General features: G+C 43.3%; 1 protein-coding gene across 4 annotated transcripts; it reads right to left on the bottom strand.

Annotated features, from left to right (window-relative positions):
• Window positions 1-413: 413 nt before the first annotated feature.
• Window positions 414-17,683, bottom strand: IVNS1ABP (influenza virus NS1A binding protein). Of its 4 annotated transcripts, none has more exons than XM_065745609.1 (15): window positions 17,445-17,683; window positions 10,901-11,139; window positions 9,587-9,713; window positions 8,596-8,765; window positions 8,443-8,518; window positions 7,532-7,705; window positions 6,984-7,109; window positions 5,509-5,616; window positions 3,363-3,489; window positions 2,613-2,837; window positions 2,360-2,481; window positions 2,056-2,182; window positions 1,837-1,968; window positions 1,521-1,694; window positions 414-1,119 (listed from the first exon to the last, which is right to left on the bottom strand). In XM_065745609.1, exons 3-15 carry the CDS (start codon window positions 9,695-9,697, stop codon window positions 866-868), a joined length of 1,926 nt encoding a protein of 641 aa, XP_065601681.1. In that variant the 5' UTR covers window positions 9,698-9,713; window positions 10,901-11,139; window positions 17,445-17,683; the 3' UTR covers window positions 414-865. The 4 variants fall into 4 exon arrangements, with proteins under 4 accessions (XP_065601681.1, XP_065601689.1, XP_065601699.1 ...); XM_065745617.1 differs by having other exon boundaries at window positions 9,587-9,709; XM_065745627.1 differs by lacking the exon at window positions 10,901-11,139.
• Between the last annotated feature and the right edge of the window lie 507 nt (window positions 17,684-18,190).

Below are 18,190 nucleotides of genomic sequence, written 5' to 3'. Positions count from 1 at the left end.
ACCATGAGAAAAAAAGCCAGGTTTTTTTGTTTTGTTTTTTTACAAATTTTAGGTCAACTGTACTAACAAAACAGCTGTACAGAGATCACCCTCTGTGTTTTTCTTCAAGTGTATGGAGCTAAAGTTTTCCCATACACAGGATGGGAAGTCACTATGTTACGTTCAGAAACTCCATTCCCATCTAATCACAGTCTTGCCTACTAAGTTGCATACTGTAGCAGAGGCAAAAGCTCAAGCTCATGCACGGTGGTAAATCAGTTGTCCCACTCAGTCTCTGAACTCCAAGTTGTCTCCCTGCTCCACTAACTGTTTATCTGCCATTCTTATTTCAACAGATAAAATACTCTGCTGAGCATATAAAAACTGCTATAAAAAGACAATCATAAAATATAAGGAAGGTAGCAGCAGGCATGTTATTTTTTTTAATTAAAAAAATAGCCATTATATCTGTTTAAATAAGGCTTGTTACAGATCATTCCAGTTACTGAAGAAAAGCAAGGTCCAATGAGAAAACTGTCCCCCACAATCCTTACACTTCCTGCCCCAAGAACACACTACAGGAGAAAAAGTTACTTAATGTGCAAAGTGACAAAAACAAATGCTGAAGGAAGCTCCTGAAATGATATGCCCAGTCTAAGCTTTTCTTCCAGTCTTTAAAATAAACTAAAAAGAAGTTTTAGAAGACACAAGAAACCCCTTCATCTTGATATTCTTTCCAAAACAAGTATGTACAGCACATTAATATGCAATAGTTTTGTTGCTGTTGGCAACATCTACTCCCTCCTCAGTCCTATTCGCATGTGTACCTCTATTAAAACACAATACATCACTGAGCCCAGTAGTTTGAAGTGGGAATGTAATTTACTTAGAACTTGTGAATTTTTGTGTAGGGGTTCCATTCATTTGATTCTGGATTGTAGGCTTCAACGGTGTTCAGGAATTCATTGCCATCAAATCCCCCGACTGCATAAATAGTGTTGGCCACTGTCGTAATCCCAGCATTGCTTCTCGGAGTGGTCATATTTCCCATCATCTTCCACTCATTTTTAGCAGGGTCATACATCTCCATGCAGCTCAATGCATGAAAACCATCAAACCCTCCTCCAACGAAGAGTTTTCCTATGCAAAGGAGGCAAAACAGGAGTTACAAGCATTTTCTACATTTCCAACCACAGCCTCCCTTTTTCGAAGGAGATCACACCACTGTGAAAGAGCTTGAGGTTCCCTATCAGTAACGTTCACTTCAAGATCTGAAGTCACATCACTGATCAGCTGGGTTCTCCTGATCATTAGTGCCAATTGCTCTGAAATAATTTCCAACGCCTAAATTCAAACAGACACAGTCTGGAAACTGCAGTGTGATATTAAAAGTAGAAAGAGCAGAGCTCCTAAAATAAAGGCTCATTATTTTTCCGGTTATAGTTTTTAATCAATTGAAGACATTGACAGACTCTTCCTATATTGTTTCCTCAAGACAGGTTCACAAGTCAGTGAGGTTGCTTAAGCCCACGGGTGCTTACCATCATGCACAGCCACTCCAGCTCCCCTCCGAGCCACATTCATGGGTGCCATCAGGGTCCAGGTGTTGTTCTCAGGATTGTAGCACTCCACGCTGCTTAGGCAGTTCCATGACTCTGCCCCACCAATGATGTACAGGTACCCGCCCAGCTCGCACACCGCAGACTGATGCCTCCCTGCAAGCAAATGCCACAAGTTAAAAGCTCACACAGAAGCCCTGCACTGACAGCATGCCAGAACAAAAAGAAAACCCTTAAGTTTCAGCTGCTTTGAATACAAACTCATTCCCCTCCCTCCCCAACTGGGCAGCAAACTCACGGATATTGAGGGGAGCGCAGCTTGTCCAAGATTTTGTTAGGGGATCAAACACATCACAATTCTTAAGTCCCTTTTGGCCATAAGGATCTGAACCACCAACAACATAGAGTTTTCCATTCAGGGCACAAACTCCTATTTATACAGGAAACAACAGTAAACAAGATATTAAATTAATAAATTAAAAAAAAAAAAGCTGTTGATCAGCTGCAGATAGATTACCTGCATTGCAGCGATTGGTTCTGAGTTCTGGAACAGGAGTCCAGTCATCTATTTCTGGCTTGTACATTTCCCCACAGCTCAGGTCATCTGAGTGTCCATTGGACCCACCCACAACATACAGCTGCCCCTAAATGGAAAACACAAATTCCTCTTTCACTTACAAGCAGGCAACAATTCAACTTGTCATCACTCTACTAACCTTGTAAATAATATGGATCAACTTTTATTACCATTTCATGAAGCTTGCAATATTTGTCCCACCTTCATTTACATAATTTCAACATTTCACCTGATCTCCACACACCATTAAAACTGCCATTTGGAACCGCGCCCTGGGTGTTCTCATGGGTGCAATGAACGTCCAAGTGTCCTTCTGTGGATCGTAGCACTCCACCGTACGCAAACACTCCTCTCTGTTATAGCCACCTAACAGAAAAGGCAACGTGTTAAATGGTACCACATTTCTGAAGACCCACGGCTTGGATTGCTTCCTGACTTCCCCGGATCAAGAAAGTTTTTTATTATTATTAAAAAGAACTGTTAAGTGTTTATTTTACCTGCAGCAATCAGCTTGCCATTAAGCTCAGCTGTGCCCAACCCCGATCGAGCATACTGCATGGGAGACATGGGCTTCTCTACTACATCATTTGGATGCAGCTCAAAACTCAGGCTCTTCAGCAGGCGTGGCGTGCTTGTGGGAGAGCTCTGAGGGCTGTTACGGCCATGCAGGAAGATCACACACAGCACGCTGTCCAAAACAGCCAGACACAGGTAGGTGTTGCCTGCAGCAAGGCAAACAGAAAGGAAGACCAGTATGAATGACTGCCATCTAGGTTACTTTGACAATGCATCTATCCTTTTAAGGATTCTTTCATGCTACTTTTTTATGGTTATTAGTTTCAAGTGTTAGCCCAGTTACTGAAAAATGCTAGTTTTAAGTAACTGAAACAGTGCCAATAGCACCTGTTACATCAATCTAAAGCAATGGCAGAACTCTCCTCCAATACACAGCAAATAGTTCCATTGGTTAACCAGACTACCAAACTCCTCAGGACTTTCTGGGTCAAGCTGTACACACTATGGGAACATCTGTCCTTGTGAATATGTCATCAAAACATACGTGGGCTGTTTCTAACAGAACTGGGGCCAAACTGGGATAACCTATTACTGGACAGATTACTCAACACAAATCATCATCAAGAAAGAACACTTCCACAAATGTAGAATCCCTGGAGGGAGGGAGGGAGGGAGGGAGCAGATACATAACGCATCTCTTAGACAATCTCCCCACTTCCTCTGACACTCACTTGAAGTTTTTTCTGAAGCAATGATTTTCCATTCATGTTTAGGACTCTGAACAGTAGCACTTGGAGAAAGACTTCCGGAAAAGCTGCTACTTATCTGCTTGTGATCATTCTCACGTGGTGGCTTCTTCTGCAAAATCAAAAGGCAGCTACAGAAATCTAGCCAGAGACTGTACCTCCTTCTACCTTTCCCTCTCTGAGCTAATACAGAACTATTCAAGAGAACACTTCTACCATCACCTAGGCAGAGCATCATTTACAGCACACCTAAACAGAGTATCCTGCCTACTCAGAAACAGTGTCCAAAGCCACCCCTACATCTCAGCTTGGGTAAGAGATGAAGTTAGCAAAAATGAATAATACCAAATGGTATTGTTAGCCGATATATTTTATAGATGGTGTAATTAGAAAGATTATCAAGACGGAAAAGAGATGATCAATATAAAGAATGCTCACCAAGGCTCACGGGGGAAAACTCCACAAAGGTGAGATCTCCAAACAAGAGATCCTTCCCCAGTGGTGGCCAGCCCTTAAACGGGGTCTAGGAGAGGTGGAGTCAGACTCCACCCCTTCTGGTCACACAGATGAATTGCCTTCATCTATGCTCTCATGGCTGACTCTGCTCACCTCAGGTCATCAATCAGTGATGGCCATGATTCAACAGTTCCCATACAGCTCGGTACTCAGCACATCCTTTGACTTTGTACTCCTGCTGCGCAACCAGAAATAATTTCAAATTCCTGGACAATATGCACCACTAGCAGGATTTTAAAACCGAGGGAAAAACCCCACTTCAATTTGAGACAACTGACTTACAAACTGAACACCTCACTCAAAAACTCTCTATCTGGAAGTTAATGGTACAAAGCCGTTTGGAACTGAATTAGCTATCCTTTTTCATTCCCTGGAGACAAATAAATTTCTGCTCTGTGTTCAGATTAGCTTTCTTGGCTTTTACTCCCTTAATACTTCCCACTAATGAGATTTCTGCTTTCTCTTCTTCAATAAATTTGTACTGTGGTTTACATTAATTTGATAAATAAAGAAAAGCCAAAACTTCACATTTGAGACTACACTGCACAGTTGGCTGGCTTTTTCTGAATTGTGAAAACCAAACACAGAAGTCAAAATTCTTACCAATTCAGTTTAAGAGCAAAGATTACAACCTCAATCCCCAAATTGATGGTGCCTGTGCAGTTCCTAGCAGTCTGATTTCTATGGAAACTGTAGTAAGATTTCTGGAATATGCCATTCATAAATAACCTTACGGTAGTTTATCATCTGTATTTGGCTCAGCATGAAAAACAATTTGTTTGTGGATAGCATTTTTCATATTTCTGAATCTTCATTCAATTAGAACCTGATTCTCTTTTCCTTAAACTGCCCTAACAGTCACAGAAATTACAACAGTCGTAACTCAAATTTTATAGTTTTTCCAGTCTTGTTGTCCATGGGTCTTTCACCTTCTCTTGGCTGCCTGAAGTTTCCAAAAACCTGGATTCAAGTTTCTGAAATAGCAAGTTCTTGTTATAAACAGGATTTTTTTAAAAGGATTTTTCTCAAAAAGCACAAGACTCATTTGTGTAAAGCATCATCATCTCTCTAGACCAGAAATCACTTACTGCTACTTTTAAAAATTTCTCTTGCATGTTATCAGTGCAGTTCAACAGAAGAAACAGATGCTGGCAGCTGAAGAATTAGAACTTATGTCTGGATTATTTTTCTGTGCTGAGATTTTAACAGGCACATCTCGTTCTCATGATCAGGAGAGCTGCACGTCACACAGACTGACTTTTTTTTCAGTGTCTTGGAGATTTCCTATACCTCCCTACTAAGCTGCAACAGATGTGCTACAGCTTCTCTACCTTTTCTTTTCCCTAACATCCTAAGATCTATTTTGAAGTGAAACCACCAAACCTAAAGCGCTGTTTTGCAAAAGCTCACTTTGAGTCAGCCTGATGAAAACTGATGGAAAAGCAGCAGCACCACCTAAATCTTTGCCTCCAGGCAGTTTTGATCAAGACAAGACTTTCTTGTCCTGTATTTCACCATTACAGTTACTTCCTCTGCTACAGCACACAAGACTTCAGGTTGCTGCGAGCTGCTCCAGTCTACCTGGGGTTACCTTCACTCTGTCTGCAATTTGTACCTGCACAAACTGAATGTGGTCATCATCACTGCCATACACCTCAGCCTGTCCATCTAGCAGATTTCCATCAAGCAGCTTGTGATCAGCTGAGTAGTACAGCGTTTGAACCTGCAAAAACAACAACAGAATACCCATGTGGCTCCCGTTTCTGTTGCTACTTAGCTACAGGGAGATTAACAAAAGGCAGTCGCCAGCATACTTCTTGTCATCTAAATCTAGCAGAATGACAAAACTAAAAGGAAGCAGATATCATGGTGGCAGTCTTCAAACACTGGATGAAGGTTCCTTACTTTTTCAGCTTGAAAGAAATCTTCGGTTTCCAAGGACTTCTACTGAGTTTTTCAGCACAGAAACATTAGACAAGTGAGAAGTACATTAATTTGCAGATTTACATAAGTTAACAATCTCATGCAAGTATTCGTTATCCTCACAAACAAGTTTTCTGCTTTGAAAAACACACATTTATCTTGACCAAAAAAAGTTATGAGAAGCCAACAGTGGACTCTTAAAAGAAAGGTTTGGGGATGAGGGAAGACAACACAAATTTAAGCAGAGGAGGAAACCGTTGTCCACATCTGAACACCAGATGCAAATGTTTCAGTGAAATGCATCTGAATTTCAACATGATTCAAGCTTATTAAGAGTTACTCCAAGAGGAAATGTAAACTGAGAATACGACAGTATCAACATGTACTTTTGCCTATACAAATGTTTCTCAAGATCTACTGTGCCTTTAGTAACAAGCTGGGAGAATTTTAATGTTTCATGGATATTTCTAAAGTCCATTTTTTTCCAGCCAATTAGAAATTCAGATTCCCCACTAATTTTTCCATTAAAAACCGCGTGGGCTACATCTAGTATTAGCATTCATGAGCAAAGCCATTTAGTAACACAAAACTTTTAAAATAATGTATCCTGTAAAGGAGTAAGTAAACACCATTAAATCATCATCATCGTTCTCTGCCCACAGTGGATTTTCTTAGGAGAACTGGGGCAGGACTGCTGCTTCTGTACGTGTCAATACACTTGAGGTTTCTTCTTGATTCTTCAGCCTTGGTATCCTAGTTTTGTTAATAAACCTATGGGGAGATAAATCAATGGGGAGGAACAACCATTAGAAGCTTTTACCTACTTTTTATTTACAAGCAAAACCTGCAAAGGAAAGCATCAAGACCTACAGCAAGTTTCAGTACCACCTCCCCAGTTCTAAAGCAAGATACATGCCACTTTTGAGATTACTATACAGCACAGTGAGCAAAAAAGGAAAGCAGAAGACCAGACTGAACAGCTCATTCAGCTCACCTGAATACCCCCCCAGTTTCTCAGCTTAGGGGTACCTACAGTAAAATTTAAATTCTTCAGGGTCATAGTTTAAAAAAATGCAAAAAAAGAAAAAAGAAAAAGGGATCATCCTTCATAATAATTAAAAAAAAAAAAAAGTGTTTAACCCCAACCCCATTTTCTTAAAGACTAACCTCTTCCATCAGATCTTCCAGGCTGCCTCCGTTTTCCCAGATGCTGTGCTGTACCCAGTTGATTACCTTTGTGTACAATTTGCCATTGCTGGGTAGGCCAACACTGTCTTCAAGCATTACTTCAAGCTTTAAATAGAAAAGCATTACTGGATGATTTTCTTCACAGGTTTTACCCTTCTATTTCTAGCATACTGTAGTTTACATTGTGAGCATAAATCTCACTTGGATGAAGAGCTACAAGACAGCAGGAGCTCTCAGACTGTGCAGCAGAAACTCTGAAGTACATTTAAGTACAGCTGCTCTTATGTCTTACGTTAAAGTAGGTTGACAGTATGTATTCCTAGTAGTTAAGCTGCACGGTAGCACAAATATTAACACATGCAGAATGTTCATGTTGTTGAACAAACTCAACATGCTGTGGCCTCCTCATTAGAAGTAGGAAAATTAAACAGTAGGTCCTTGGATTACTTTTTGGAAAGCTGTTTTGAAAATTCCTTCACATTGCCTGGAATTCCAAAACAGAATGATGCCTACAAACTTCGACTGACCTTTAACCGTGGAAGTCTGAGGAACTCCTCCTGTTCTGAAATCTGCAAAAGACGTTCTTGAATATACTCATCAATCTTGCTCAACAACCGTGTGTCTCCCATACAGCTTACAAAATTTCGGTAAGAGATGCAGCTCTGAACATCCATCTTGGAGAGCAAGTAGTCACCACAGACCTTTTAAGAAAAGGCGACATCTTACTTTGAGATGTTTTGGTAGATATAGATCATCCACTCCAACAGACAGCAGCAGCTCGCTTCTAATTGTGGATTAGTGACTGTTGCTATGTCCCCCCAGTATTGCAAATAAAATGCCACCTTCCATGACACCATGCATTTATTAAAAAAGTCATATACATACAAAAGTTACTGACATAATATACTGATTCCATCTTTTTCTATAATTCAAAAACTTTTCTACCTATTCAAACCTGCCTATCTGCAATTGCGCGAAGATGCAAATCCCAATTCTCCTGTCAAATTTCCCATTTGCAGCAGGAACGAGCATTTCTTAAGACAAGCATTAGCAAACGTAATATTCAGCAGCACCTGGGCCACTCCCTTTTTGCATACTAGAGCAAGATCTAGTAGGTATAATTACACCCCTAAAACAATCAAGCACTTCACTGCCTCCAGCAAACCCAAAGGTAGTCGGCCATGATTCACACGCCATTTTACTTCTCCAGTTTTACCTACTTTACTAAATAAAAACAGCTTCAGAGAGCCTTTCAGCACAAAGGTAACACCAACTGAAGTAATACACACTGATGCCACTCAAACCAATACAAACAGAAGCTCACCTTCCCCCCAAGCACTTTCTCTACAGTCCATTTTTTATCTCATTATCACTGAAAAGCCTAGCACTATCCTTTCTGCTTTCTCAGGCAGATATGTGGAAGAGCTGGGAACTATACCTGCTTTACTCTCTCCATCTTCAACTTCTTTGCTGCAGAATATACATCTTTCACTAGTTCTTTATCAGCTTTTAACCTATTGAAAGAAATACGGTTTTATTACTTTTTCAAAAATCAAGTCTGCACTCTCTAAATTCTCAGAAGAATACTTACTGAGCAGTATAGGCATAATTCAACAGAACTTCAACAGCATCCGGATTGAGATCATCAAATTTAATATGAGAAATTCCGTGAGAATCACTATCACTATTGAAGATTTCAAACAGGTAGGGACTGCAGCAAGCCAGGACAGCTCTGTGCGCCAGCATCTCACGTCCACATACCTTTATTTAAAACATAGGAACTGTAAAAACTTCTTAAAATACATTTCTACTTTAACAACATAAAGGCTTACCCAAGTGAACAGCACAGTTCAATTATTTTATACTTTATTTTAAAAGTAATAGTTTTCAGTTCACATCACCTGAGAAAAACACAATAGTGTGGCACTTTGCTTCTCTCAAAGTAATACCTGATCTTTACTTTTTTAATATGGATTTCTGAGGAGAAAGTATTGATGTGGTTCAACCCTCCAGGCCACTCAGCACCACATAGCACTTTGCTGCACTTTGCTCAACATCCCCCCCTGCCAGTGGGGTGATGAGAGAATCGGGAAAGAAAAGTAGATCCCGTGAGTTAAGATATAAACTATTTACCAAGATGAAAGAAAGAAATAACAGAAATTATATATATATATATATATATATATGTATATACACACACACACGTCTATATGTATGTCTATAAAACAAGTGACACACAAGCAATTGTTCACACCCCCCCTCAACCAACTCCCCAACAGTTTTATAGTTTTTTCACATGATGCCATATGGTACAAAATCCCTTTGGCCAGCTTAGGACAGCTGTCCTGGTTCCATCCCCTCCTGGTGCCCCTTCCCTGGTAGTGCAGAACAAGCTGAGACATCCTTGTCTCTGAGCAATGCTGCACAGCAACAACTAAACCACTGATGCGTTATCAACATTGTTTTTCCCTGAAAGCCAAAACACAGCATCATACTGCACACTGTGTCCCAGGACAAATATATAGCATCACATGCTATAAAGAAAAAAGAAACAACCACCATTCTGAAGAGAAAATAGTTACCTGGAGTCGGACGTCACAGAACTGACCGCTTTTACGTAAGGCATTTAGTTTGGCAACAGATGACTCGATGAAATTTTCATCTTCAAACATCAAATATCCATTAGAAATCATTTTGGTGCTGGTCTGGCTGAAAACGGAATGTGTATCATTTACAGATAAAACATTTTGCTTCACTATAGAAGTACAGACTATTTTCAAACATCAGACATTGGTGGTAACTTTCAGAACAACCTCTACTGCAAAGCACAAACAAACCATAACAGTACTACTGCTCAGGGTGTGCTGACAGCTATCTGACCAGACCAATTATTTTTCAGAGTGAGATAAGCCACGTGTTTTTAAAGTAAAATAAATAACCAAAACGTTCTCCACATCACTCCAGCAGGTAACAGCTCCAAAACTAGATGCCACACCTGTGGATTACAAAAGCAGCTTTATGGCCCTCTACAAAGACCAGGTCTGACAGCTTCATTGCCACTGCTTGCTCACTGCAAGAGATGAATTGGCCAGTTTCAGATTTGCACAGCTACAGTGAAAACTAAGAACTGAGAATTTAAATTAATGAGGGAAGTAGAACAACTACAGAAAAAAACATACACCAATTTCTCTTTAAATTTTGAGAGTAACAATTTAAGTATTTCAGAGTAGCTGAAAACTATAAAAGAACATCAGCACCAATAAAACCACCATATATCTAAGTCATTGCAAAGCCAAAATAACTTCCTCAGAGCATCACACTCATACACAAAGATACCAACTCATACAAATGGCATCAGAAGTGGAAAATATGACTTTAGAAAGCTGATTTTTGAATCTGAAAGCTGTTTCATAATCATTAATTCTTTTTACTCTGCAAATAGGAAGCTAATTAAAAATACTAAAACATGACCCTGAGATTGCATCCTGAATTTGTCACTCTCAAATCCGTAGGTCTGTGTTGTCAACGTATGCAAAAGTAGGATTTTCCCAACAGTTTTAGAGAAAAGAGTATGTGGGATGCTACTAACATTATAACAATAATTTACATTTCCATCTGAAGTTTAAGAGAACCTGACTCTGACAAAATGCAAGTAGTATAAATAGCAAAGCCCACACAAATAATTACAGCTTGAATTCCCTTGTTTTCATTTCACTTACTACAGAAAGTATTTGACCCTAAGCTGACAACAGTCCCAGAAGTGTTTCAATTCACAAACATTTTCAACTGCTGTGCTTTGTTGAATGCAAACAAACATAAAAATGGCAGTTTTTAGAGTCATAGAATTTCAACAAAACTTTTAGCTGTCACAAACACAGCTACTGGTATTAACTTACCTAGCAAATGTACGACTGTAAATTTTTGACTGGAAATCTTAAAATATTTCAGTGGTATCCCTGTGGTAAAACAGAACTTCAGTATCTTCTAATAGGAAAGACATTTATTTAAATGCAAAAGCAAAGTTGTCTTTGCAGCTGCAATATGGATTCTAAAACTATCAGACTTCAAGTTGATGTAATCAAGTCCTCATAAGCTATAGATTCAAATTTCTTCTGTGAAAATCACGCATCATAATCTGCAATAAAACAGAAGTTATCAAGTAAGGACAAATTACAACACAACCATGTACTTCAGGTAGAACTTCAAGCCTCCTGAAGGAGAATTTCCTTGGCCCTGCTAAACCCAGATTTCCATTACAAAGGCAAGACAACCAGAGAGAATCCACACCAACTCCAGCATACGACCTGCCTACCAGGAGGTGAACCCTATTTGTTTGCGTATCCATACAGACAATCCTAACTTCCAGTGCTTTCTGCACCTAGCCGTTACTGCTTGCCTACACAAGCAGACAACCCCCATGTAACACAAGAACTACTACATTTAAATAAATTTAAAAACCACTCCGTATGCCTCCTACCTTTTTAACTCATCTACTTGTATCCTTCACCTAAATGCCTGAAATGGACTGAAGATGGACTACAGACATGTCTGAAATGACAGCGTGCATCTTCAGTCCTAGGTACTTCCAAACAAACAAACAAAGTATGGAAAACGTCAGGGATTGCAGTTTTTTCTCAAAACTGCTAGGCTAATAAGTCTCTTCACTGCATGAAGAGAACTGCATGCCCAATGGAGCCCACCTGGGGCAGGCTGCTAGGATGCTGCATGTGGCTAAGCAGTATATGCTGGGCTTTTTGGGGAGGGGAGGAGTGGAGGAGCAGCAGCAGGGAGGGAGCAGGCAACAAACACTCTGGAACTTTCCATGACCCTACTGCTGCCTCAGGAAAATACTGATCTCTTCAACCACTTAAGTTCCAAAACTATCTTTGCAGTGACAGTTTAAATGCTGTGTCTGGAATCGTGTTCCTAAAAACAGGCACAGCCCTTTTCATCTTGGCAGTAACATGAAGTCCCTTATGCTGCCAGCAGGAGAGTGGTTGGCCCCCACCAGTTCTCAGCAGGCAGCCAGTATCTGCACCCCACTTGGCCTCTGCACAGCTCAGGATCAGCTCAGGCAGCCAGCCCCAGCACGGCAGGGTCACCAGCAACCCTGCAGACAGCCCGCTCTGGCAGGTACGCAGCATCTATGGAAGTTATATTCAGCCACTAGAAAAGACAGGTGCACACACAAGAGAGCTGCTCTGGCACAAAATTGGTATCCGCTGGGAAACACTCCCTGGTACAGGGCAGGGGCAGCGTGCTCTGTAAGGGTAAACATCTCTGCAAGTGCTATTTACCACATATTATTCAACTCCTAGCGTTTGGAAGTCAGCACTTCTCTGTTGTTGGCAAAACAGGTACAACACAGTTCCTAAAGCAAACAAGATCTATTAGTAGTTCAGTGGGTAGGGATGGTGATAGGAGGATGGTTGGACTAAATTATCTTGTAGGTCCTTTCCAACCTAATGTACCTATGAACCTATAAGATGTTTTATTTCTTAAAAAACAAAGCCTGTAGCCTGGTGGACATAGTTTCCCTTAGTCTTACTTGAAACGCCCTATTGCTCATACAATGCAGACAGAATACAAGCATACACTAGTGTGAATCAGCTTAAAAAGAAGCTATAAGGAGCTCTTGGAAGTTGCACTTCGTGAAGATCTAGTGTGAAAGGGTGTCCTCCATCTGCCAGGCAGCAACCACAGCCGTATGTTGCGTGTTCCCATCTCCTGGGGGGATGCTCTCAAGCAATCTCTTGCCATGCCTGGCTTTTCTTGCTTCCCCAGCAGCTACTGTAACTGTTATTGTAGTTCTGTTGCTCGGTTTAGTTTAGTCCCCCAGCTGCACATGACAGTTAAGAGCAGAGATCCCCAACCTCCTAACTCCAGATGCTATGCCCACAGGGCTGCCACAGGAACCTCAGCCTGGAGCCAGCAGCTGGGGAGGTGAGGGGGGACACACTCAGCCCAGCCCCCAGCTCCTGCCCTTCCCAGCTTTCAGAGATCAGCCACTCACTGACTTGAAGTCCCCAGCTAACCAAAGCAGATAACACACATATTGCTGTCACATTCAGATAAGCAGTCTGCCTGTGCTCCTTATTATGTGTTGCCCTGCTCGATATTCACTGGAATTGCTGTTAATTACCAGTACAAAGTCTTTGGGAGGATTTCAAGTTACACCTATATGAATAACTTCAAAGAAGTGCCAGCACCACCCCTGCTCCACACGAGCTCTGTCTCAGGCCTATGTGGGCCCAAAGGCAGGCTGGCCCTAAGCACAGCCCTCTGCATGCAGCCCTGCAGTTTCAGACCAAAACATCAGTACCAAGGAATCCCAACACCCCAACTATTTCAGTACTACAAAGCTTCAAGACCGTGGTATGTGAACCACAGCTAACATAATTACTCAAAATTTACAGTAACACATATGCTTACGTTATTTACTTTGTGTTATCTTTTCATACTATTGTTAGAACAACAGCTTCAGTCAGACAGAATTCAGCAAAGATACAGCACTTCCTGCCCTAAAGGCTACAAGCAGGTACCATAAATAATATTCCTTTTTTACAGTTATTTTAAAAACTTAAGTAACTCCACCACTCCCAACTTTTCTGATTACTGTTTACATCCTCTTCCAGCTCCCCATCCCAGCCTGCCACCAGAACTACCAGCAGGTTTGGAATTTTTTTTTAATTTTTTTGTAACTTTCCAAGATTTTTATTTTTAGTTCAAGTGCAATAATCAGAGATCACTGTAAGCTATGCACACATGAAGCCTAATGCCTCTGAAATGATTACTTCTCTAGCTCCACCAAAATAAATAAATAAATAAATAAAATTATAATAATGTTTTGAAGCTACCAGCATTCCAGAATGGGCGCTTCCATTTGAGAAAATGCTTGCTCTCCAGCAAATGTCTCCTGCATTTATTTTCAAATGAAAGCAAAGAGGAGCAATGCAATCTCCAGGTTCATAAGTTCATAAGTTCATAAGTTCATAAGGTTGGAAAGGACCTATAAGATCATCTAGTCCAACCATCCTCCTATCACTATCTCTACCCAACTACTAAATTAAATCCTTTAGCACCTCATCTAAACGCTTCTTGAACAGCGCTAGGGATGGTGCCTCACCCACCTCCCTAGGCAGGCCATTCCAGTGCCTGACCACTCTTTCAGAAAAGAAATGCTTCCTCAGGTCTAATCTAAATCTTCCCCGGCGCAACTTGTGGCCATTCCCTCTCGTCCTGTCGTTATTTATCAGGGAGCAGAGGCCCACCCCCTCCTCACCACAACCCCCCTTCAGGAAGTGGTAGAGTGCAATAAGGTCTCCTCTGAGCCTCCTCTTCTCCAGACTAAACAATCCCAGCTCCCTCAGCCGCTCCTCATAAGACTTGTGCTCCAGACCCCTCCCCAGTTTTGTTGCCCTTCTCTGAACACGCTCCAGGGCCTCCATGTCCTTCTTGTAGTGAGGGGCCCAAAACTGAACACAGTACTCGAGGTGCGGCCGTACCAGAGCTGAGTACAGGGGGATGATCACCTCCCTGCTCCTGCTGGCTACACTATTTCTAATACAGGCCAGGATGCTGTTGGCCTTCTTGGCCACCTGGGCACACTGCCGGCTCATGTTGAGCCGAGCATCAACCAACACCCCCAGGTCCTTTTCCTCTCTCCATTCTTCAAGCCATTCTGCCCCAAGCCTATAGCATTGCATGGGGTTATTGTGGCCAAAGTGCAGGACCCGGCACTTGGTCTTATTGAACCTCATCCCATTGAGCTCAGCCCAGCTGTTCAGCCTATCCAAATGCCTCTGAAGGGCCTCCCTACCCTCAGGCAGTTTGACACAACCTCCCAACTTTGTGTCATCTGCAAACTTACTGAGGGTACACTCAATTCCCTCGTCTAGGTCATCAATAAAGATATTAAACAAGATGGGCCCCAAAACTGACCCTTGGGGGACACCACTCGTAACAGGACGCCAGCTGAACTTAACTCCATTAACCACTACCCTCTGGGCACGGCCCTCCAGCCAGTTCTCCACCCAGAGAAGAGTGAACCTGTCCACACCACGGGCTGCCAGTTTCCTTAGGAGAATACTGTGGGAGACCGTGTCAAAGGCCTTGCTGAAGTCCAGGTAGACTACATCAACAGCCTTTCCCTCATCTACCTGTCTGGTCACCCAGTCATAGAAGGAGATGAGGTTGGACAAGCATGACCTGCCCTTTGTGAACCCATGCTGGCTGGGTCTGATCCCCTTGTTGCCATGCACGTGTCGTGTGATGTCCCTCAAGATCATCTGTTCCATAACTTTCCCTGATACCGAGGTCAGGCTGACAGGCCTGTAGTTCCCCGGGTCTTCCTTACGGCCTTTCTTGTAGATGGGAGTCACATCGGCAAGCCTCCAATCTTGTGGGACCTCTCCACAGGTTGCATTGCAGTTCCAGCACCGCAGCAGAGCCTGGCATCTACATACCTGCACCTCGCTCAGCTAAGCTTCCTTGTGTCCTGGTATTCACTTCTCAAACACTTCCTCTTGCACACAGACTGAGGCTTTTGTGACAGGGAGTACATCTTATGGAGGACTCACAGTTCATAGATAAAATCTCCAAGATAAACCCACTGCATTAAACTGACTTCCAGATGTCAAGTTCTCCCCTTTTAAACTCATCTTTATTTATTACTGCATCTACACTTAAAGCTACATTAAAAAAACCTCACTAAACCATGTCCCACACTGAGCAAGCATGGTGGCAATGTGTTGACAGTTGGACTAGATCTTAGTGGTCTTTTCCAACCTTAATGATGCTATGACAATGATACTAAATTTTCACAGAATCACAGAATTGTAGGGTTGTAAGGGACCTCGGGAGATGATCTAGTCCAACCCCCTACCAAAGCAGGTTCCCTATAGCAGGTTGCACAGGAAAGTGTCCAGGCAGGTCTAAAATATCACTAGAGAAGGAGACTCCAGCACCTCCCTGGGCAGCCTGTTCCAGTGCTCTGTCACCCTCAAAGAAAATTAGTTTTCTCACCCTTCACCAACCACATTATCCTCTTACATGGATTCTGAAACATGATCAGCTCAGGAAGTTGTAAGAGTAAACAGAAGTCAAAATTAACACACTTTAAATGATTGTGTTGATAACATAGGATCCTCTCATCCAAGGCGTGCTTTTGTGTTGTTTTGTTTTTAAACAGTACTTCACCGCAGAAAACATTTCAACAATAACATAAAAACCCAACCCACAAACCTGCTGCAATGTGACTGCTGCTGAATTTCCTGCAAGGCCTCCCAAGCCCGGGGCTGTCCCCTACAGAGCCCCCTGCGGGAACAGGGCGGTGTGGCACCAGAAGCACAGCCCCCAGCATGGACGGAGTCCCCACACCCACTGCTTGGTCAGGGCTGTGCATTCCCCCACCTGAGCACTCTGGTCTTTGCTATTGCCCAGCAGGACTTTCACGTGTAGTACTTCAGGTAAAAACTTTAAATAAAAATAAAAAAAAGTTAAACAAAGCTATTGGTTTTTAACATTTGCCGATTTGTGTACTTAATACAAACATAACACCAAAACATCAACTTTTCAGTTAATGCTTTAGCTTAGAATATACTTTTAAAATTCTGATTACCAGTTGATGCTCATTGATAGGATGATTTGACAGCTACTGACAGAGTGAAACCGAAGTGGAATTTAGCACACTGGTTGATGCTCCTGAAGGCTTTTTGCTCATCATGGCCCCTGTGGCTTTTCACAGCCTAGTTCAGAAGAAACACAGGTCAGAGCCACAGTACATGTAGCTCATTACCTACACCAGAGTGTATATTCATGCCTGAGTCTACATCTGGGTGAAATATTACAGACTAAGTTGGACACCAACATACGCATATCATCTGCACTGAAGAGATTCCACTTGTTTACCAATTTTCCTTTGCATATTCACTTTTCAGCTGTTTTCCACTACAGATTTTGCCTTGTTGGTAACTACAAGCTGTAAACGAACATACATTTTGTTGCACACCCCCCCCCCCCTTCACGCGGATTTCTTTCTTCTACCAGATCGCACTTCCCCACGGTTCTCCAATCGGTCACGCGCAACCGGAAATCTTTTCCGCCCGGCCGGAACAACCCGGAGCGGGACGCTGACGGTGGAGCTCGGCCGCGCCGTCCCGCAGCCGGTATGTGCCACAGGCCCTCCGGCGCCTGTCTCCTTCCCGCAAAGTCACGGGCGCCGGCCGCGCTCCCCGCTCACCTCGGCGCGACCCTCAACTCCGGAACGCAAAAAGCCGCGCGGAGAACGGGCCCCGAAAAGAGGCGGGCCTCGGCTCGTCCCGCGTTCCCTTGGCGACGGGAGGGGAGGCCGCGTCGCCACAGCGACCCGCTCCACAACAAAGGGCCGCGCCCCCGGACACCACCTGCCCCTGGGCGTTGCTCGCGGCCTACCACCCCTACCTTCTGTCTCTCAGCACGAACAACGCAGCTCATATTGGGAGCCTCTGGGCTGCGGGGGAAGCCGAAGCGGAGACGCAACCCCAGTCCGCCGGGAACAGGGAGCGGGGCCAGGCGGCGGAGGCGGGCAGAGGTCGCGACTGGAGCAGGGAGAGGCCTTGGTGCGGGCGCGGCTCAGCCTCGGAGCCCTCCCCCTCCGGCGCGCGGGTCGAAGGCGGAGCTCAGCCGCGAAACGAGGCCGGGCAGCGAAGGGTAGTGGGGCCACTCCCCTCGGAAACTTCGTCCGGAATTGCGCTGAGTCCGCTGGATCTCGGGGGCGGGCGAGGTGCCGCCCTCCCTGGCGGCAAACTCCGCCCCAGCCTGCCGCTTGCATCGGCCGCTAGTTGTTCTGGCGAAGGATCTGGATGAAAAGTATGCCCCCGTTTTTAATGGCAAATCCAGATCTTCCTAGACAAAGTAGTTTTAAAACGTCACTGCTGATAAATGAGAGGTGTTTGAAGCCTCGTCTGTTCATTATGCGTTTGCAGGTGAAGTGGCGTAATGGGTTTCTGATTCATAGCTGGAACCCTCAGTGCTCCTGCAGTGTCACCGTACCTAAAACATGCAGTTGGATCTGGGCTGAGGGTCCTTGCTTGTTTCCTAATATAAAGCATCGTGGTCACCTGGAAGGCAAGTGCATGCTCCTTGAGCTACTTCCTCCTGTACTTTCTCATAGTTCCAAGGCTGTTTGTGTTCATCCGAATCTAGGA

This window comes from Cyrtonyx montezumae, unplaced genomic scaffold, assembly GCF_038088225.1.
Source record: "Cyrtonyx montezumae isolate F1298 unplaced genomic scaffold, pur_monq_1.0 scaffold_1, whole genome shotgun sequence".
Lineage (NCBI taxonomy): Eukaryota > Metazoa > Chordata > Aves > Galliformes > Odontophoridae > Cyrtonyx > Cyrtonyx montezumae.
This window is presented reverse-complemented; position numbering and strand designations above follow the sequence as displayed.

Coding starts and splice junctions, on each gene's coding strand:
- IVNS1ABP (XM_065745601.1), bottom strand. CDS start 17,477: ATGAGCTGCGTTGTTCGTGCTGAGAGACAGAAG. Junction 3,490..5,508: donor ACCACATTCAGTTTGTGCAG/GTACAAATTGCA, acceptor TTGATTTTGCAG/AAGAAGCCACCACGTGAGAA. Junction 2,838..3,362: donor TGCTTCAGAAAAAACTTCAA/GTGAGTGTCAGA, acceptor GCCTTGCTGCAG/GCAACACCTACCTGTGTCTG.